Raw genomic sequence first — 22,612 nt, forward strand, 5'->3', positions numbered from 1 at the left:
TCTATTACATTTAAAGTTTGAAAATTACATTACATTAAGTCCATCTTTATTCTTTCTGTTTTTCAATTCACAGGCCATGAACCTGTGCTACGTGACATGCAGCCTGGGCAGACAATTCCTGCTACTCAATAAATTTAGCACCCATTTAGCACCCATTTGGTGGCCATCAAGTAACTTAATATGAAGGAACTCATTGGACTTTCTGATGTTACAGAACTTCCTATCTACAGAGATCTTTATAGCCACTGACAGGTTTCTACAGTGGGGATCACTATCATTGGCTTAATTTACAGGCCCAGGTTCAGCAAGGACCAGCATATCAAGCTTAGAGATGCTCAGACACTTTTTCACAAGATACAAGCTCCGAGGCATCCCTGGTCAGAGCTGCATTTTATAGGTCCTAAGTGAACCACACATCAACAGCAGAATGGCTCCCAGAATGATTCCAACTCTCGCTCTCATTCAAACCTATCAGCAAGGCTCCCCGAGTGACAGCCCAGTCCAAACGCCAGCAGGCATCATGTATCTCAGGGATGAAGGGGCAGGGTAACTGGACTCTAAGTCTTGCTACATCCTGGCACCGAATCTGCAGGTGTGGCCTCTCTCAGGACAAGCGTTCTCCTCACTGGTGAGGCTCGTAAGACCACGATTCACAGCAACATCGCTCTGCACCCACCTCCGTGTGCTTTCATCAGCAGGGGTCAATCCAAAGATGTCCAGCTCTTTCTTTGGCTTCTCTGGGTGGTGGCTCAGGAAGCTGTCCCTATTCTTATGCAAATAGTTGACCAAATCCCCATAGAAGCAGTACTCCGTGATGATGTAAATTGGGCCTGTGGAGACCAAAACCTGTTAGGAGATGAGTATGAAAATGAAGAAGAGAAAAGCCATGAATGGCTATGTTTGCAGTGGCAAGAGATGTTGCTCAAAAACAATGAGCTTCCATCAGTTCAGTGGAATCCAGTCAACTCCATTCAAGGGACTTCTATTTGCTGGCATCTTTAGAGGTAGAGAGCAGGGGTTTAAAAAGCCTGGTTCAGCAGTTTTCACAACCACAGGCAACCCTCACTCCCAGGTCAATAAGCCTACCTGACTTGGTACAGGCTCCCAGCAAGTTCACAATGTTTAAATGCGGCCCCAGGTGAGTCATTATCTTCAGTTCCGACATGAGAGCTTGTTTTTCACTAGATCTGGCTGTGGCTGTTGAAGAAATAAATCACATATCAGCTCAACTGAGCTACCTACTTCCTAGAAAAAGCCAAAACCTGGCTAATCCAGTGACTGGATTATCATTCTATTTGAAAAGAGTCTAAAAGAGAAACAGATAGTTACTCTCACGACTAATCTCTAGTCTTTAGGATAAAAAGACATCACTACAAATAACAATTCTTGGTTTTCCAACATACAGGCAACAAGAACAAGCTACATAAACTTAATGGATGAAAGAGTCTAAATACACATAAAACCTAGACTCAAGAGAAGCAAGATCTAGTTAAATTTGGCATTTACTGGCTGTGTGATTTTGAGCAATTCACTTAATAGCTCCATGTTCAAAAAATCCCCAGGAAGGGGCACTTACGTTTTAGCATCTTCACAGCTACTTTCATGACAGGTTGGGACCGGCTTAATCCATAAGCGGTTCCTTCGACCACTTTCCCAAATGCACCAGATCCCAGGATACGACCTGTGGGCAACCAGAACCATTAACATACACAGAAGTCAGGCGTCTCAGCAGCTTTATTTACCAGCATCGGGGGTGCACAGCTGGGCGGTGTTTTTCCTGTACAGTGTAAGCATAATGATTCCTCCAAGTCATCATGTCAAAACCAGAATTGAGCCCACAGGGAAGGAAATTAGTATAATTGCTTTTGTCAAATAACATTTGCAAGGCAAAGGAAAACAGACGGGGGGGAAAGGAGGGTGCAGCCCTCCCCGGTGTGAGCACTCTGTCTACCAGTTCGCGTGCTGAGCTAGACCGTGGGCTCCTTGTACTTGCTTTCTGTGGCTCTTGCCCAAACGCCCTGGGTCTCTACCCTTCTGTTTTCCACATGCAAACAGGGGCATCTTTTGCATCAGTAAATCCTTATCCACTGGAAATACTTCAGTATTCGAGATATCCCTGATTCCAAGGAGTGATGAAATAAACTTCCAGCTGGTGTCCTCACTGTCTATTTGTCAGGGAGAGCAGAAACAGCAAAGACTCAACACGCCCTGGAAGCACAGCCCTTTGCTACATGTTGGGAGAGACAAAAAGAAATGGAAGCTGTGGCCGCCATTCTCAAAAAGCTAACAGTCTAAAGGAACATTTCCCATAGTGGTCAGTCTCACCATGGAGAGCCAAGTCAAGGGCAGACTCAGCTCACAGGGGACACGAACAGCCAACACTGCCTCTGACTGCCTGTCTGCACTGCTGGAAACCGTACCTGGAAAGGAGTTGCTTCCATAGCAACCTGCGAATACACAGGAGCAGCAAGACACAGAAATGCCTCTTGGCAGATTAGGGATGTTGCCCTTTTTTTCCCCATATTTTATTGCTTTTTAACTTCCCTAAGCGCCTCATTCCTTTTGGTAAATCGGGGCAAAATATAATAAAGAAAGCTTAGTCCCCAGGTATAAGTATTTGAAATTGGGAGCAGCTCGGGTGTCTTGTTTGATTTCAGTTTAAGTAACTCTCTACAAGACCTAACCTTGCTGTTTTTGGAATGAGACAAGCGGATAATTAAAAACCGCCTTTGGCATCCTGCAAAGTACATACCGTTAGAATATTCATAGCTCTAACTTTCATTTGTCTTTGTCCTGTCTCCATTCATTCAGGATGTGATTTAAAAAAGAAAAAAATCCCCTGGACTAAAGTTTATGTACTTGGTCTCAGCCCAAGATTGAAATATTTGAAAAGCGTGTCATAAGTTGGCTTGATTATTTTTACGTGTTTTTGCTTTAAAATGCACCTATATTTTTATATTCTATATTCTAAACATATATATTCTAAAGAAGTATCATACATCTTCAGAATGTACTGGATAAAAATATATTTTGTGGTTATCCTCATGCATTTCTCATCTGTTCTTTTCAGTCACAGAAATTCACCTCCTTTTCAATTTGTGTCATTTCCAAAGCAAATTGGAAGTGGCAGCCCGCCTCAAATTCTCTTCTCCCTTTGTAAAATTTTCTTTAACTATAATTTGCTATAGAATGAGATTAAAAAAAAAATCATTGCAGTGATTCAGTGAACTCATTTTCAAGACAGAAAAGTATTTCTGGAAGCCAATTTCTATTCCCTCGCTCTCACTCATCACCAGCTCAGGTCCCTGTTCCTCCCCAGGCCTATAGAGTAAAGTTGTGTACAAATCAAAAGGGAGCCTTGCGAGACCACCCGGGAGGAGCTTACCAAGCACGAGGCCATCTCTTGGAAACTCCCATCTCGAGTCATAAGGCAGCTGCATCGGGTCCACATAAATATATTCATGTCCATCAGGGCTGATTGATTCAATGACCCTCCAACGAATTTCGTACCTCGGTTTCTATAAACGACCAGGACAGGGAACTGGTGAATCCCCAAAGTTGCAATGCACCAGAGCTTAACTGCAGCAGCAAAGCCACTGGATACAGTAGGATCCAACAACACTCACTCAACATACAATTACTGAGCTCCTTCTCTGTGCTAAGCACTGAATTACGTTGCTATTCTTCTCGTTCTTATTGGTTTCAAAGATTTTTAGTTCTTTCAGAAAATATCTACCTGCTTCCAAATGACAACCAGGACAATAAGTGAGATGATCACAATCACCAACAGCACCAGGACCGCAGCTGCCACTGTGAGTTCAGAACGTAGAGCTAGAGGACGAGAGAGAGGTACAGTGGAGAATTCGCATGAACACGCAGGAGGGCAGGAAGGCAGGGTGGCTGTTTCTGGGCCAGAAATCTCTCACTAAGAGATGGGGCGAAGCATGAGGGCTGCCTGGTGCATTTTAGGGACGGGCAATACCATCTCTCAATTATCCACACCCATGAAATCACTGCAACTCTTCCCTTAGATGAGAAAGGGACAAAATTCCATTGGGAACACAATACTTTTTCCAAAGGTGCTCCAACATTAATCTCCCAGACAGAATGTGAATTGGAATACAAAGACTGATAAACAAGATTGAGAGCTCCTGGAAGTTCCAAAACTTCAGTTTATTTTGAAAGGCTGCATTTTGTTTACATTGTTTCAGCTTCATTATTTATTTATTTATTTTAAGAATTCAACCTGTCTCAACTGTTGCAAGGAGCAACAAGGCAGAAGATCCTCCTTCCTCATTCTCCCTCCACATGCTCACACTAAGAGACTGGGTAGCTACACTGTTGGACAAGCAAAGTACCCAGGGGCCTCTGCAAGATGCAGTTTTGAATCTGAATCTGAAAGAAAGGGCTCCCACACAGGTGCCCAGAGGAGGCCCTTCAAGAGTACTCAAAGCTGAATTTCTGCCTTGGGACCTTCATTCCTATCGGACCCCATCTAGGATTCAAAGTCCTGCCTGAGGAAGAAAGGGCTCAGCTGATGACTGAGGAGCAACTCACTGGGAGCCACCAGCTTCAGCTCTCGGTTCTCAGCCCCAAGGAGATTCTTAGCCAGACACCGAACGGCAATGGTCTCCTCCACTTTGGCAAACGTCACTCGGCCCTCCACAGTACTCCTGTCTCGGGGGTGGACCTCCGTGATGATGTTTGAGATGTTGTTAGCCAAAATCGTCCACGAAGTTTCATTATTACATCTGGAGAGAAAAAGGACATAAATATAGAGCCAATTAATGGGAGTCATGGAGGCGAGTGGGGCAGTGAGAATGATCTAGGACGGCAAGCAGTTCTGACCTCGTCTATGTTTGGGGATGCTACAGGTTGATTTTCTTATTTTATGTGCATGTTAACATTAAAACTAGTTTGCACACACCCAGGAGAGAATAACCTACAGGTAGATAACTGGAAAATTAACTGTTTATGAAGGTGAGGCAGAGATAAACAAGTTCAATCTAATGGAACTACCAATCCTAAGCCTTGAACCATAAGCAAACTGAACAGCTCAATTTCAAGAATGTTTATCCCAGTTTCCCACCCCTTCAAAAAGTCTTGGGGCCCTCCCTTCTCTCCACCCACACTCTGAAGAGCCCCTAAGGTGTCACTTGGGTTGGAGCAATCCCCTGACTGAGCTATGAGACCTAGATTCCGACTCCAGTCAACATCCAAGTCCGGTCCCTTAGCCCTCGGAGGCGGTAGGTCTAGGAGTCTCAGCCTTTGGGGGAAGCAATCGAGGATTCTGAACACAGTTGCCATGGGCGGAAGTGAGAACACGTCGCTCATGTGCCCATTTGAGAAGGTTGAGGAATGGGAGACGAAGGAGGAACTGATGAGTTAACTGCCACCAATAAAGCAGGTAGGCAAATGAGGTAGTGAGCAGTCACATGGGCAGTATTTTCATTTATGTTCACATGCCATTCTAGCCAGCAAACAAAGTTCACCATATAAGAAATGGGAGGTGAAAATGTGGGCCGGGGTAGTAGAAATCCCCTTACAGCAGCAGTTTTTTAAGTTCATCTTCTTTTCAGATTAGAGACCCTTTGAAAATCTGATAAAAGTCATGGACCTTCTCCTTACAAGTATTCATGTACACACAAGTACACGTGTGCGCGTGCAGGCACACACACACACAAGGTCCATGTTCGGAACCCTATCTTGTAGTTTGTGAGACTTAGGCCAAATAAGAATTACAAAAACAAAAAAGGGCCAGTAAAAGAAACAAAATGCATTTGAGGTGCTTTGCGTCAAGGAAGAAACATTCTGACCACAAATGAAAAAGGAACATCTGGTTTCCATACTTCTTAATATCCTTGCAAATCATCCACTCAATGTCAGGAAGAGGGGTCCCTTCAGCTGTGCATCTCACAGTCTGACCCCCGGTAGAGCCATGGTGGTCGTCGACCAAGTCCAGAATAGATGAGGGAACTGCAAGAGGTGGAAAGAAGTCGGAATTGAGTGGTCCGTGTCCCCACCCTTCCAGGAACTACAAAGTGGAATATGAGCTCAGAACTGCCTTATGTGGCACTCGAACCCACAAATCAAGTAACCACCCGAGAGACAGCTGAAATGAGTTGGGCGCATAATCACACTCCAGTTTGGACAGACCCATTTGGTTAAGAGCATTTTCACAGCTTCAGTGTTTTGGGATCTGTGCCCTGTGGTGTTTCAAATCTGGAGTAGGAAAGCAAACAGCCCCTGTGGTTATTTGGCTTGAAAAGCAAGGAGACTCTTAATTATATTATGGCTTGGGATTCAACTAACAGATTCAGCTAAAGTGTAATCTACAGCATCATTTACCACAGTGCATCTGTGGGATATTATTAGGTTTTAAAGATGTTTTTTAATCCATCATCAAATAAGTTAGAAATACACTAATCCCTATATCACAGATTTACTGTGAGGGTCAAATGAGCCCACCTGAGACAGTACCTGGCACGTGGCAGGTACTCAGCAAATAGGTGCTGACCCTGAGTGTAAACAGACTTGGGCACTCCCTTCTAGTAAGGCCATTGTGCAATGAACGTCTTCAAGAGAAGCTAAGCAAAAAGCCCAAAACTCTCTGGAACAATCTAAACTCATCTGGACCAAAAAGCATCATTTCACTCTTCCCAGAAATAAAGGTGCCAGACTGAGAAGCAGATGGTAAGGAAGTTGTTGGAGCCTAGGAATTCCCAGTCAGACTATTCTAGAGTAGCCTGGAACCTCCCAGAATCATGCGAATTCACAAGTCCAACAAAGTTATCCCTGACCTGTGACATCTCCAGTCTCTGCTTCTCATGAAAAGTGTTGCTTTTCCCTCCAATGACCTGGGAGAAAAGTGCCAGGCTTTCCTTGGGAGACACTCACTCACTGAGCTAGCAGTATCTTAATACCGCCCTCACATACCTTGAGTTAAGAGTTCAAAGGTATAGCTCTTTACATCATCTTCATTTTGAACTACAATAGTATAATGACCACTGTCTTCTTCCTTTGCACGGATCAGCTTTAATTTGCTTCGGTACCTGAAGAGAAGAGAACTTTGTTTCAGCAAGTAGTAGCCAAATAAATTCCAAACGTTTAAGCAATTACCATATTCAACTTAAACTTTAGTTTTGTAAAAAATAAAAATATCTTTTTTTCTTGTCTGTATCATCGCTTTTCTGGGATTTTTGATATGTCACTTTCTACATGGTGAAGGTCCGGGTTGTAGACACTGAATTCTTAAACAGAAGACCAGACATTTTCAGATGAGCAATGACTTAGGGGTTACAGGAACAATCAGCGGTGGTCAGGCCTGGCTCCTGAATGGGAATAAACACATCCCAACTTGCCATTTTTTTAAACCCTTGATTTTTATCTTTTTAAAAAATACTTGCTTCCCCTAAATATCCATCATTTAGATGGTCCAGCCAAACAATGGAACATCATTGGAAGAAAGAACAAGGACACTGTCTGTGTATTGATATGGAAAGACCACCAGGATATAACATTTCTACCTGCTTGTATTCGCTTAAAGAAATTCTGGAAGGTTTCATAAGAACCTAATGAAACCAATGGAAGTATTTCCCTGTGGGTGAGGAGAAGAGGTGACCTGGACAGACGGGGACAGGAATGGAGTGAGGCTTCTGAAAATGTACCTTCTGTATATGTTTTTAAAGCACGGGATTCCATAAGCTAGTGAAAAAAAATAAATTAGAAAAGTATATTTCTTCATACTTTATTAAAGGGAAGTTTCCGCAAAAGATTTCTTATACGTATTGACAATGACATTTGGCCACACATGTGTGTGTCTATGTGTGTGTGTGCGCATCACCGAAATATTTGTCCATTCCATTGTCCTTCTTTATGAAACATCACAGTGTGGAAAAGAAGCTGGAGTGGAGAGGAGGAGCCCTGGGCACGGAGTGAGAGAACCCTGGGCACCAGTGAAACTCTCCGTGCCTCAGTTTCCTTATTTGTAGCATTGGATAACAGCATGCATAGCACACAGTCATCCTGAGAATTAACTAAGTGAAATTACACATGTGAAAGCATTTCATAGGCTCAAAAGTGCCCGGCAAACGCAGTCTTCTAGCCCAAGACACCAGGCACTAGGACCTGGGAGGAGAGCATGCTGGGCTGGTCTTGTCCGGCTGCCCCACACTGACCGGCTTCAGGACTGGAGTTCCTCAGGCACACCAGGTGCTGATTATTAACACGATCCTCTGGCGTTCATTTTCTACACTCGTTCAGCCAAGAAAGCCGGAGGATCCACTAGTTCTACACTCCAGGAAGCCACATCCCCGAGCCATTGTGGTCATCCTTCTGTTCCCCGGCCCATAATGGGAGCTAGAGGACTATCTGCTGGAGGGACTCGAAACACTTCACAGGCCGCCCTCCTGAACCACTCACTTGGCGAGCCTTGTGCTGTCGTTACTAATGATTATAGCTTGCCGACAGCGCTCACACAAGCGTTTGAAGAGTGGACTGTGCCAGGATCACCCTGCTCCTCTCTGGCCTCACAGCCTGGTGGAAAGTTCGGCACAACCCACCTCAGTGCACCTTCATTTCGCGTCATCAGAAAGCCCTCCAGCTTCAGTATTCCACTTCTTTTTCTATCACTGTTCTACAGAGGTTGTAAAATTCCATTTTCTCAGACGCCGCTTCTCAATGACACGTGGAATTTAGTTCAGAAAGAAGAAAGCAAATCCTGAGGTGAAGTGAACTGACGAGAGAGGTTCTGTCTCCTCTTCCCTGAAGCCTTGACATAGAGGACTGGCTTTTGTCTCTCAGGGATGCTGTCTGTCAAGGACGCAGGGCTGGATTAGCCGGGCCCTTCAAGATGTCCCTTCTGCTCTTGGATTCTAATCAGAGCTCAAAACTTCAAGAGTCCTCAGAACGGCATCTGACCCAAACCCCTGCCTTGAAGGACATAGGTGTGATTAACCCTACGTTATAGATGAGGAAACTGAGGCTGAGGGCAACTGACCCAGAACTCCAGCACTAGTTAAGAGATGAGAGCAGCCTACCGTCCACTAAAAGGGCAGGGGTCCCAGCTACTCACTGTACGTTCTCTCCTAACCAAATTTAACCAGACGCCACTCTTATTTCCTGTGGAGGCCTCACTAGCGCAAATGTTTCAAGTTAAGCCAATGAAGTTTTCTTTCAAGTGGGTTCATGTGATAATTGACTTGCCAGTGGAATCGCCATGCATGTCTACTTGCAATATGGATGATGGCTATCACGGAATATATATATTCAATCCAAGTGGGTCCAGATTTTACTTTCTTTCCTCCACCCCTGGCTGGATCCAGGAACCTGTCTTTCACTGGGAGCAGAGATTTTCACTTCTTCTTTCTTCTTATTTCATCGTTAACTACTTACCAACATACTATTACCACACTGCAATGTTATCATGAAAGGTGCTTGATTTGAAGTATCTCCTTTCTCAGATGCTCAGTTTTCTAGTCTGACTCTTGGGTTGGGATGTAAGACACACACGAACCACAGTCTATCTAGGGATAAACAATAAAAAGAAAAGGCAGACTAGGGAACGCTGTTTCTTTACCTTATTTCCTGGATCTTTTCTATGTCAGTGGTGATCTCAGTGAGATTTTCGATCAGAGTCAGGTTGTCCTTCAGCCAGGATATCCTAGGAGGCGGGTAGGCCTGCACATCCACCACAAAATGTTTGACCTCATGCAGGTCAACGGCTTCCAGCCGGCTGAAGTTGGGTTTGATTTCAATGAAGCCTTTCTCTGCACAGGGAAGAGTTTCCATTAAATAATGATTCCCGCACAGCGGATCCCGAGCAGTACGGACAACTGACATTTCAGAAAGCAGACTGTACCGTGGACAGAAATGGTGACTTTCTTCATTTCTTTGACCTCCCTGGTGGCCTGGCGGGCAGCACATTCGTAATCTCCACTGTCTTTCACCGTGGCCTCGGGGACGCTCAGGGTGTACACCAATTTGATGGACGGGACCTTGATTTCCTCCAGCATTGTGATGCCTTTGCCTTTCTACAGCAGAAGGGAGGAAAAGCGACTTTAAAAAGCTGGCTCTGAAGAGTGACCCTCGTTAAACTATGGACCGTGGGTGACGACGATGAACCACTCCAGGTTCCTCGATGGCAACAAACGTACCACCTGTGGGGATGTTGCTAATGGGGGAGGCTGTCCATGCAGGAGGGCAGGGGCTAACGGGAAATCCCTGTACCTTCCGCTCAATTCTGCTGTGAACCTGAAACTGCTCTAAAAAACAAAGTCTAATAAAAAAAAAATTTTTTTAAGCCAGTTCCTTAGAAAATGTTTTAAAAGGATGTTTAATAACATAGCAAAGGGTTTGTGCAATACTGCCAAAGGAAAAAGGATATAACAAAGTACTATTTACAGTATGATACCTATTAATTATTACATTTATCTATGTATACAAAGTATTTAAAGGATTTATCTCTCTAAAATATTAACAGTGATGCTCTGGGAAATGGCTTTTCCTCTGTTTCTCTAAACTTTATAAAGTTACAACAATAAACCTGCATTACTTTTATTATTAGACAAAAAAATGTGTTATATAAAATGATCCTTTGATTATAGACTTTTGGGCCAAATAGCATGTACTTTGGTTTGGGGGTAAAAAAATTGATCTTCAGTGAATGAAGGACCAGCCCCAGTGGCCTAGTGGTTAAGTTCAGCGCACTCCACTCCAGCGGCCCGGATTCAGTTTCTGGGCGCAGACCTACACCACTCGTCTGTCGGTGGCCATGCTATGGCAGCAGCTCACATACAAAAAGAGGAAGATTGGTAGCAGATATTAGCTCAGGGCGAATCTTCCTCAGCAAAGGAAAAAATAAATAAGTAAAAAGAAATGTTTATGTTTTAAGGATTAAAAGCAATCGAGTATAAACAAAAAAATCAAATAGCTTCATATTTCAGGGAAACGTACATATATTGGACTATGAATGAGGCTCATAAGGCAATATTTGAAAATGCCCAACTTCCAATTAGATGCCCCAGAGAGAAAGAAAGAGGCAGCAAAAGTATGTGGGAGAGAAACAGATAAAAGAAGAAAAGCCATCAAATGCCAAAAAGAGCAGGGAGCTGTTATTTACAAATCAGGAGTGAAGAGAAAAATATATATATATGGTTTTTGTTCCCCCTGAGGCTGCTGTATTAAGCATTGTGAATCACTTCTGCATTGGTCCATCACAGCCTTTCACACTTGGTTCTTTTATATACCTACCATAATGCATCAGAATGAATGAGAAATCCCCAGTGTAAATCCCCAGTGACCAGAGATGCCATGTGGTCCCCTTTCCCCAATTCCATCTCCACTCCTCCCATCTTCTTCCTCCTTCTGTGCACGGGCCAGCTTCTAGCAGAGTGCTTGGGATTTAGCAAACATCACTCAGTCTTTGCTGAATGATTCACTGAACGTGAGCCATGCAAAGAAAGACCAGGAAGGGAGGAGGCAGAAGTGTCCTGGGTGACAACGAAGCAGAAATGGAAGGGGGGCAGGCAATCAACATTATCAAATGCCTCAAAACCCAAAGGCATGGGAGCCAAAAGAATGAGAACTAATGACTCTCAGCAATTAGAAAATTTTAAAACCCATTAGTTTTTTGGTTTTCTAATTTTTTTTGTTGTTATCTTGTGGCCATAGACACTTCCTATTTCTTTCTGACTTATGAAAAAGAAGGCTCAGTGTACAATGTTCATGCATTCTGAAGGTCCTGGTCCAGCTTTTGTCACCGCAAACTCTCCCACTGCTCAAAGGGCCATAAAGTCATCTAGTCAAATGTGCTTCTTGTAGAGATGGGAAGCTCGGTGATGCGCCCATCAGTGGCTGGTCTTTTGAACCCTGCTGTGCTCCACTCCATGCCACAAGGAGACTTGAGGGTACCTACCACTTCTCCAGGGTAAGTCCACTGAAGGTCAACCACCTCGTTGTTAAAGACGGCGCAGGTGACCACAATCGTTTCCCCCGACTTATACACAGTCTTAAGAGCTTCCATCTCTAGATCAAGTTCTGATGTTGCTATTAAGCAAAGAACAAACACAAGGACCTAAATATCCATAGTATAGTTAGGATCTTACAGGTTCAGCTTTTTGTTTTTGTTTTTTTTTAAAGAAAACTACTGAAAAATAATTTGCAAACCACTTTGATCAAGATCAAATTTTGAAAATCTCAGAAGCCTTGATTTTGTGTTGGCATACATAATTTGGCATTTAGTTACAATACAAGATAACATACACACACAAAAAAATAATAACAGTAAAAATAAATTCCAATTAAACAGAACACCACACTCCTGAGTATTTGGGTTGATTATGGCTATCTTTGTTCGCAATCACCTTACCGACATATTTGTTCATTTAATCAACGAACCTTTCGAGACCATCACTCCTCCAGGTACTCTGCTCCTCCCCCGTCATTTATTCTCCTCTTCTCTCCCACTCTGCTCCTCAGTTATTCTCAGCACTTTTCTAGAACCTAGCACAGTGCCTGGCATAAAGAAACCCTTAATGAGAGTTAAGGGCATACTCGGCTGCTGCCATACCTTCATGGAACTGTTCAAAAAATCTGCTGACCTAAACACAGATTATATTTTCTCATTCACATTAACCGCTCACATCAAAGGGAAGAAGTCTACAACTACAAGCTTTTCTTCAAATCGAAATCAGTTTTCTTAAGTTACTGAAGTTAAACAAGGCGTCCAACCTCCACAGGTGTGTGTTTGTTTTTAGGGCCTCTGTAGTCAGGAATGTGAGTAAAACAATAAGAGGCTTATGCAAGAAAAGAATTCCTTACAGTATTTTGAAGTCAACTGATGAAATACGAAATCTTACAGGGGTGAGAAAGCGTTTGCCTTTCGTCATGCTAAGCTTCATATTACTGTTGCCACAGAGGGCAGCCCAACAGTGCATGGTACAGGTGGGGTCTGGAATCCCCAAAGGTTCAGGGTCTCCATCACCAGGGACTACGATTAAAAAAAAAATCCTACCTGCATCTGATTACTTTGCTTGTAACTCTTATTTAAAGAAGGAGGGAAAGGGTGCAAGTACCTTTTAAAGCATAAACATTAAATGGAATGGTCCGAAACTTCTTCCCTTTGACGGTGGCCTCGCAGATGTAGGGCCCAACGCTGAAGGTTCCGTTAAAGCCCTGTCTGCTGTCGTAGGAGGCGAGTACCACCCCATCACTGCTGAGTAAGGTCACTGGAGTCTCAGGATCAGTCGTGCGACAAGGGATGATGGCAGAATCATCATCCTCCACGATGACTAAATAGTCTGTCATTCCTAGAGGTACGAAGGCCACATCAGGGTCTGTGGTTTAAAAGAGAAAGAAAAACATATGAGGCATTAATTTCACCTCTACGAATATATGCAGAAAAATTAGCCCACTGTCACTGATCACATTAGGTATGAATTTTACCTTCACACATGTATCCAGCGGCATCACTCCACTGACATTAGTCATTATCACAGCTGGAAGGTAATTTAAAGTATGAACAATACCAAATTGCCTGCACCCTAATAAAAAATACTGATGATAAATATAAATATTAGCCAGGAACTGAAATCAACATTTAAACAACTATTAAAAACAAAAAATGGCCAATAAAATAAGCAACTCTGTTCAAAAAGAGAGAAAAATTCATAATGTTTAAATTATGAAATACTTCTTTCTAAAATTCCTATGGCCTATAGTCAGTGTTATTGAAAAGTAGTACAGAAACCTAGCTACTGAAAAATAATCTCTCAAGTAATAAATAAAATTTATAATTTTCTGAGAATTTCCTTTTCAAAAGAAAACCAGCTCCTTAAGCTACTCTGGTAAGAAATACTGACAGTCTTAAGCGTCAGTTTCAGAAAGGGCCCCTCCCTCTCCATTCTTGCAAATAGAAAGACGGACTGTGTGACAACAGTGCAGGGCCTGCTCGGATGGTGTCTGTGCTGGGGGAAGGGAGGAACAAGAATTTTCCGACAATCTTGGAGGATCCAAACTCCAAGACTCATGCACCTCAACAAACCCACGTTCCTACCATTTTCTTCACAGCAGGGGGACATTGATGTGTGAATGAAGTTGAGGTGACATTCTAAATATCCACCCTTTTGAAAAAAAACTCTTTATTGTTAGGAAGAAAGGTTCATCTAGATCAGTGTCATGAAAGCAAGGAGGGTCTAGCAAGACGAGGACCCAATGAGAAAAGCTTGAAAAGAAAAGGCGGAGAGGCAGGAAGACCCACTTCAGAAATCCCCTTCCTCCATCTCTGCCAAGACAACAAGCATGGAGACAGTTGTGAATGGTTTGTATATGTTTATTTGTTTTAAACCAAGTCCTCTAGCTGTAGCTCGCTTTAATTCATCTATCCACATACTAAAATTGTCATTACTTGAATTTGTGTTTCAAGTTCCAAATTCTTGAACTCTGTTAGCAAAGCTTCCAGCAAATAAAGCTGCGAGTTCATTTCAGGTTAAAATAGAGAGTTTGAAATCCATAACACATCAGCCAGGGCTTCCTTCAAAATGCAAGTCTTCCCCACCACCATGCACTGTCTACACAATGTTTAAATAACATCATGGGCCTTCTTTTAACAACTGTCCCTGGTAGAAGCCAATATATACAGATACAGATAGAGATACAGGTACAGAGACAGAGACAGATCATTACAAAAGAGCACACAGGGAATGTGAGGTGGGCGGTAGACCATACGCATCCCAAGGTGAGGACTACGCCTAGTCAGCCAGGGTGGCTGCTATGAGAAACACCACACATCCCTCCAACTCCAGGGGCGGCTCTGAAATCCATCACAACCCAAGGCCACGCCCTCCAGGGATGCTTCCAGCCAATGACAGTGGGGAACGGGGGCTCCTTAGGCTGGATGATTCCCAGGCCTTCTTTACACAGAGCTCTAGGCCTCATGTGCCAGCTCTCCTTCCCGCTCTCCTTCACTCATGATCATACATACCACGCATTCAGATGGGTCTCCCAGCCTCTGCTGGGTCCCTCCCATTTTCTCTCCTAAGCCTCTCCCCTAATAAAACCCTTGCACGTCTAACCCCATCTTACTCCTATCTTGGCATCTGCTTCTCAGAAGAAAGGAGACAACATCATTAGTATGGGACTTCCCCCTAACTTTTAATTAAAACAAAACAAAAAAATCCCTTCCAATTCATCAGGAGTAAATATATGTCTTATCGAACTCTGAAAAACAGCATGGTTATTTAGAAGCCATTATAATGAACTATAAGCAACTCCAAGAGAGGGCCTACCTAATGAATTTTTATGTCCCCACCACTTAGCAGTGCCTGACACACAGTAAATGCACAGGAAGTATTTGTTGAACTTGACTGAACTGAACAGAAATTAGCGCATTTCAGATTTTTTGCACAATGCCAATAAAAGACAGGCCATAATGAAAATGATTTTCAAAACTTAATACAGTCCCAAAATGTTAATAGTGAATTTCTTGATAATGACAATATAAATGATCTGGAATTAATTTTGTGTCTTCTGCTGAATTTTTCAGATTTTTCTCCAATAAGTATTTATTATTTTTATATCTTTAAAAAACTTTAACACAGTTAACAGCAGAGACAGGACAACAAGGAGCTTGGTCCAGGGGACGCCGCCAGCTCACCTGGCACATAGATGTAAATGCGCCTGCCTTCGATCTCGCTTTCTTCTGTCTGCGTGTGGTTGTAATAGCAAGTGTACAATCCCGTGTGGGCTGCTGAGGCACTGACCACTTCCAGCACCGTCACAAAAAGGCCACTGTTGTTTTCCTCGTTTCTGATTTCCACGTTAGGGTTCTCTTCTTCAGACATGGGGTACTGCCAGCTCACTTCGCTCTCCCCAAAGCATCTCAGAGAAAAGGATGAGTTCAGCTGCACAACCTTTTCATCTTCATTTGGGAGGATGGAGGGTAATGAAAGCTGGCAGAAGCTTAGGCTGGGCCCTGTAAAAGGAAACACACTCTGAATAGGATGCCGCCAGAAGGGACGGGCTCACCCAGAGAACTGAGGGAAGCGACAGCAGCAGCTTATACGAACAATGGCCATTTCTACGCAAAAATCCGTTAGCCTGGAAGCCCATGAAAGGCCCCCCATTATAACAGCCACCGCATCTGCTGAGGGCAGCAAAGGCTCCAGAGGCCTCAACAGCACCCCCCGCCCAAGCCCCCGAGAGCCACCCCTCCAAACGTTCAAATGGATGGAGGGCGTTTAATTCCAATTCCAGATTTTAGACTCTTATGGGTGACCATAAAATATCCCAAGACAGCATAAGCTCAAGTCCACATGGCTTCTTTACTGTCCACATTCCCTGCAGAGATCTCCCTCAGCTAGAAATGGGCTGAGAACAGGGGCAGGGAGGCAGACCGAACAAAGCACAAAGCAGATTTGTGCTCAGGAATTACACATCTTCCCTTTCTTACGACGCCCTGGCATGCCTTCTCTCTAATGACTTCCAGAAACCCAAGCTGCACGCTGTGGATTTTCATTCAAAAGTAAGAATAACTAAAACCCTAGAGTGGAAACCTGAAAGTTCATCTTAGAACCGAAAATTGCAGTGTGGCTTCCCCTGCCTGTAAAACCGACAGAACAGATATGGGGACTTCATTAATTATTCATTTACGGTTTCTAATCTCCCCTGGAGCCCAATGTGGGAATCCCACCCGACTTCAGCGTGTGCCCACTGTGCTTCCTGCAGCGTGTTAAGAGACAAGTTGTGAGCGCATCTGGGTCACGATCATCTTGTAGATGGGGTATATTTAGCGGGGTTTAGAACTACTAAATCACTGACCTCGCTCAATTCTACCGTAGCCATGTGGATAAGACCTGCAGACACTAACAGGCTTAAGTTAACTCCTCAGACTAGAAAAACATTGGTTTCATGGTAACGTCTGCAATGCCCAGTAAGTAGCTCAACAAATGGCCCCAGTGGCCTCCGCCTGGTGGAAGAGAGAGAGTAATATTCCCCCAGGAGTCAAACATTCTACCAGTCAGATTCCAAGGGAACAGGTGGCTCTCAGATTTTTCAGCAATTTAAGCATCTTCCATTTAAGACAGGTATGACAAGACAGGTATGAGTTCCTAGAAAAGAATTCTCCATGATTTATTTCCTTTGGACATTCTTGAATTTCTCTGACCCACCTCTACGGGAAACCCAAGTCCTAGACAGCGGAAGAGGGGAGTGGGTGAATTTAGACTATTATTTCGAACAACATTCCAACGCCAGGATTATGTATCTACTAAAACTGCCACTGGAAAGCATTCTTTTTTTTTTTTTTTTTTCTTTTTCTCCCCAAAGCCCCCCGGTACATGGTTGTATATTCTTCGCTGTGGGTCCTTCCAGTTGTGGCATGGGGAGGGCCGCCTCAGCATGGCTTGATGAGCTGTGCCATGTCCGCACCCAGGATCTGAACCAGCGAAACACTGGGCCGCTGCAGTGGAGCGCACGAACTTAACTACTTGGCCATGGGGCTGGCCCCTAGAAAGCATTCCTTTTGAAATGGAATTAGTGCAAAGGGAACTGAAGGATTGTGGTCACTTTAGATAATAGCCTATAATTGTCTACTTCTCTTCACTCTTTTGGATGGTATATGCAGTATATGCCCCCCGAACACAGAACTTAGAAGATCAGGCTTCCCCCAGGACAACAAGTTCAGACAGGACTGGGACCCATACCTGTGAGGAGACAGCCTAAGACCAGGAGTGCCCGATGGCAAGTCCCCATAGTTCTGGAAAACTGCAAAAGTCAAAAGTCAAAAAGAAACAGTGTTAGCCAGTAAAACACCTGGGAGCCTAGTCCTCTGTGTGCTTGCACTATGGGAATGTTGATAGCGTCACTGTAGTCCAAAACATACCGGTTTAACAAACACATGGACAAAGAAAACAGTTCAGTGGTTACCAGGGGAGGGGGAGTGGGGCATGGGCACAGGAGGCGAAGGGAGCACCTATGCGGTGAGAGACAAGAAATAATGTACAAGTGAAATTTCACATTGATGTAAACTATTATGAACTCAATTTAAAAAAAATCTTTAGCTATGAACTTCAAAAAAAAAAAAAATCCCAGTTTAAGATTCATAGTTAAAACAGTAAGATGCCTAAGAAGAAAGAATCAGATGCCCTGAATAGCCCCCAAGATCATGACAGGAGCCATCTGAAGCTGAAACCCTTTTTGATTGCATGCAGCTTGCAAATTCCAAAGTCTCACTTTATTGTCCTGGAATGTGTCCAAGAGTACAGAAGGATTGTTCCTTTTAAACCATTTAAATTAAGAATGTGAAAAACAAATAAACATATGTATTTACTCAACTTCCAAACTTGAGCTGTTTTTGCTCAAAATGTGTTGTCATTTGCTTCGCGTCTTGCTACAGAAAGTACATGAAGGTCACATCTTCTACAACCTTTGGAAAAGATGCTTGGCTACAACAAATATCTCTTTTTTTTGGTGAGGAAGATTGGCCCTGAGCTAACATCTGTTGCCAATCCTCCTCTTTTTGCTTACAGAAGACTGTTGCTGAGCTAACAGCCATGCCAGGCTTCCTCTATTTTATGTGGGATGCCACCACAGCTTGAATTGAGAGCAGTGCTAGGTCCACTCTCGGGATCTGAACCTACAAACCCTGGGCTGCCGAAGTACACGAACTTAACCACTACACCACCGGGCTGGCACCATGCAACAAACATCTTAATATTTAAGAGCCATTTTAATCTAAAGTTTTTGCAAGTCCCACTGATGAAGGTCACTTAAAGGATGTCACTCTGTGATCTGTAGGCCCATCCCAGGCTCAGGCCTGGACTCCTAGCCACTTTCTCCTAGGACCTGCTGCATTCACAATCTGGTTAATCGAGGCCAAGGCCGGAAAGCCCAGGGCACAGGCATGGAAGGAAGAGCAGTAGAGAAAGTGAAGAAGGGAGAGGACAGGGAAGAGGAAAGTGTGACTCCATTCCTGAGTTTCCAAAGGGAGACCACAGGCTCCCATTCAATGGCAGACTGCAAAGGCCCACTGAGGTCACTGATAAACTCATCTTACCGAAGTCAAGGAAAAGGAACTGTAAAGCGGCTTGTGGGTGTTGGGGCCGCCCAGCACCCAAGTTTTAATTGAAGAGGCCCCACTGAGGGGCCCAGGCAGGGGCACAAGCTTTAAGATAACCCATAAAAAATCACGTAAGCATTGGCCTGGACGTACTGGATCCCTGAGTTGTTCAAAGGCCCAACTCATGCAATGGAATGAGTTCGTGAGACTTAACGTGTTCCCTCTCTGACTTTGGAAACTAAGTTGTGTGTACATGATTCTTGAGTAAACTGTCGAAAAAACAAAACAAAAAGGGAGGAATTTAATGTGTGCCTGTGTTTAGCCCTCATTTTTTTCCCTTTTTTTTTTTTTTTTTTGGTTGGAGAGGATCCAGTAGATAACAGCCCACTAGTGCCTGGTGGAGCCTGATCACGTAATGTCGCTTTCAGGTGGCAAGGCGCCCTGCTTGCAGAAATCAGCTTTCCGCTTCAATGAATTCTACCAGGAAAACGGAGGAGGAAGAAAGGCAGAGTGTAAGATGGAATGCTGGTAACCAGGCAGCGGGTGGGTTGGACAGGACACAATGATAATTCTGTTTTCTCCAAGACAGGAATGAGAAACCAATATTTACTAAGCCAAAGTTTTCACGTGTATGCCATGTTTATTAATAATAAAACTGTGACATATTTGATTTTAAGAAATGCCAGTTGAGGCTCAGAGAGGTTTAGCAAATGACCCAAAGTCACACAGCTGGTGGTTAAGCCAGGATTCTAACCCGAAGTCTGTGTGAGGCAAAAGCCATTGCTCTCTCCAATCCACCATATGGTCTCTCTCAAGAGAAGGTCAGTGTTTCAGCCTTGTGTGTGTGCTCCCCTGTCCCCCCCGCCAAACTATTTCCTAATGCAAATTGGGGCCCTGTTTTCCTTCTCTGCTCAGCATAGTGAGAGGAGCACAATTGCAGTGCTGTGAACGCAAATGTATTTTGCACAATGCTGGCTGGCTGGCGGCTTCTGCAGATCCTGGCATGTGCCCGGGATGCAGGGTGTCCCCACCGCTGTGGTGACGGGCACAGCAGGCCCCAGAGCCAGGCTGGCCAGCCTGATTTACCACAATTAGCAGTAAGGGCCTGTGTGTTTGTACATATAAATATCAGCCTCCCACCGATAATCCACTTAGCGAACTTCAAAGGAACCCTCCAGAGCCAGCTCGATGGCCGGGGTTTTATCACATTTATATCCCTTATTTCTTCAGCAGGGTTTGCCAACACAACGTCTCTAAAGCGTTCCCAAGCTCGAGAGAGGGGCTCGCTGCTCTTACAGGGCCGGCTCTGAGGTGTTTTCTGCCCTGGCTGGGCCCCACCAGATTTCCTTCTGTGCATCCAGATATGGTGGACCCACTGCCAGCAAGGATTATTTACTGACATCCAAAGTGGGCAATGAAAACAGGGCCTCAGAGCGAGCGATAATGGTGCGAATACTGAGAATCAGCATGTGTTTGCTCAAGATTTCAAACTCCCTTCTCTGATAAGAGTGGTTCCCTGGCTAGCAATCCAGGCGTATTTGTGAAGTTCCACGTCATTACTCATCTGTAACTCTGACAATTTACTGGTGAATAATTGCAGTGTTGCCCTACAGGGAGGTGATGGAAAACAATGGGAGAGAAGAGAGGCTTCCCTGCCGACTGGCCCTGTAGAGAGACTCTTAGGAGTCCATCTTGCTATTTCCCAGCTCTTTTCTCCTCTAGGAGTAAAAGCTCATCCTTAATCAGGAACCCCAATCCTGGAGCTTATCCAAAAATCAGATGTGCAAATATAAGTCACTGAGGTTACAAATTCAGAGACACACGGCACTTCATGAGTCAGCAAGAACAAACCACTTTGCACGGAGGAACGATGGACTTCATCCAAAGCTTTCTAAAAAAAAATCATCATTTCTCTCATGCCAATCTGTGTTGGATTTCCTCTATAATCACAACTCAGAAAGCACTGCCACAAGTCAGAGACACAAAGGGGGAAGAGATCTCTGCCACGTCCACCCTCAGGCAAGTGAATTGTGGTTCTGTCCCCCATTCTCTTGTCCTTCTCTCAAAAGATATGATGAACATGGCATCGGACTGGGCTCTGATCTCATATCTGACAAGTCCACCTCTCTGAACCTCAGTCTCTTCTTCTGTAAATCAGGACCAATAACGCCTGACGTCCTGGCCTGCCTCACCACAATGTTGTAAAGACTACATTACATAGCTTCATGGCAAGTGCTTCAGAAACTGCAGCTATTGGTTTTCATACAGACTCTTTTTTCTGCAGCCTCCTAAGATGTTTCAGATGAGAGGGACCTCAGAGTGGCTACTTCAACTTCTACCTACTGAGAAAGTCAGGCCCCAGAGGCCATTCGACTTGCTCTGCATCACTTGCACAGTGGAGAAGCAGATCTGAACTCGGATTCCGTGACGGCCTGGCGTAGCTATCAGGACTACTTTAAGTTGAACCACAAGATACAGTCACATAAACAGAGAAACAAATCTGTTTGCAGCCACTAACAGGTTGCCATCTCTGTGCCTGCAAACAGAAGTGAAGAGCCATTAATCGTGACTCTATCATCGAAGACAACATGCTAGACAGTAAACAGAGAGCAAGCGACACGAGAGCAATTTCCAGATGTAAGAGCACAACATTCTTCGCATGAACCCAGAGAGCCAGCTCCCCGATCACCAACCGCACAATGCATCCTGCTGCACAGCCACTGAATATTGAATTTCACCCCACCCTGGCATGATTAAAGGCCACACGAGACTCTCTCACAGTCCCAAAGCCACTGATGACTCCAGGATTCAGATTTCCGAGGGTCAGTTAATTTCAGCTCTCCTAAGTTAATTCTAACTGTGAAAATTACATATCCTGTTTTTTCCCTGTGACAAATGTTCTCCTCAGTCTCGTAACTTCAGCCCAGGGGACCCAAATGCTGGTCTACACTGGTGGCAACTTCACCGGGGCTGTGTTTACCAGGATCTGCACCCCACCAGAGCCTGTTCTGTTATTTTGAGCTCCCTGAGCTCCATTAGACATTCCAGTGATGGGTGGGGGCTGGAGTATTTTTACACGGGAGCATTTTATGGGACAATCTGAGCTCATAAACCCTTCTGCTCTCCCCGCACCAGATATTTAACCATGGGAGACTAAAGTGACACTTCTTTTAATTGTCACCAAACTGGTGTGGCTCCTAATGGGACAACCTTAGGTGCAGCAGCTTTTAGTAGACTTGAGTTCCAGATCACCAAGCCCCTGACACTGGGACTTCAGTCATAAAGGGAAATGCAAGTACCCTCAGAAATAATCGGATGTGGTAGATCAGCGCTTTGCTCATTACGTAAATGCAAAGGATTAACAACTAACGCGAAAGACTACACGAAAGTCCACAAAAATAAATGATTCTCGCAGCTTCATAGGAAAAGAACACCAGTCAACATCTGTCACTTGGTCCTAGCTGGCGAAAAACCGCATCTTCCTGACGCCACGACCCATTCCCCGCAGAGGGTAGTTGCAGTTCTCAGGTATGACCAGCAGATGGCAGTGTTGGCCTG

General features: G+C 44.3%; 1 protein-coding gene across 4 annotated transcripts in view; it reads right to left on the reverse strand.

Moving 5' to 3' along the window:
• Positions 1-22,612, reverse strand: part of LOC124232931 (platelet-derived growth factor receptor alpha) — a 43,685-nt gene that overhangs the window by 16,177 nt on the left and 4,896 nt on the right. For all 4 annotated transcript variants that reach the window (XM_046649854.1, XM_046649857.1, XM_046649855.1 and 1 more), the window contains exons 2-15: positions 17,700-17,760; positions 15,653-15,970; positions 13,074-13,334; positions 11,915-12,045; positions 9,860-10,031; positions 9,578-9,767; positions 6,937-7,052; positions 5,850-5,976; positions 4,558-4,751; positions 3,737-3,831; positions 3,386-3,518; positions 1,577-1,681; positions 1,087-1,197; positions 677-830 (exon numbers count right to left, since the gene is read on the reverse strand). In XM_046649854.1, coding sequence (XP_046505810.1) covers positions 677-830; positions 1,087-1,197; positions 1,577-1,681; positions 3,386-3,518; positions 3,737-3,831; positions 4,558-4,751; positions 5,850-5,976; positions 6,937-7,052; positions 9,578-9,767; positions 9,860-10,031; positions 11,915-12,045; positions 13,074-13,334; positions 15,653-15,970; positions 17,700-17,748 — 2,156 coding nt within the window. In that variant the 5' untranslated portion in view covers positions 17,749-17,760. The remainder of the gene's footprint in view (positions 1-676; positions 831-1,086; positions 1,198-1,576; positions 1,682-3,385; positions 3,519-3,736; positions 3,832-4,557; positions 4,752-5,849; positions 5,977-6,936; positions 7,053-9,577; positions 9,768-9,859; positions 10,032-11,914; positions 12,046-13,073; positions 13,335-15,652; positions 15,971-17,699; positions 17,761-22,612) is intronic.

The sequence above is a fragment of the Equus quagga genome, unplaced genomic scaffold (genome assembly GCF_021613505.1).
Source record: "Equus quagga isolate Etosha38 unplaced genomic scaffold, UCLA_HA_Equagga_1.0 146_RagTag, whole genome shotgun sequence".
NCBI classification, from domain to species: domain Eukaryota; kingdom Metazoa; phylum Chordata; class Mammalia; order Perissodactyla; family Equidae; genus Equus; species Equus quagga.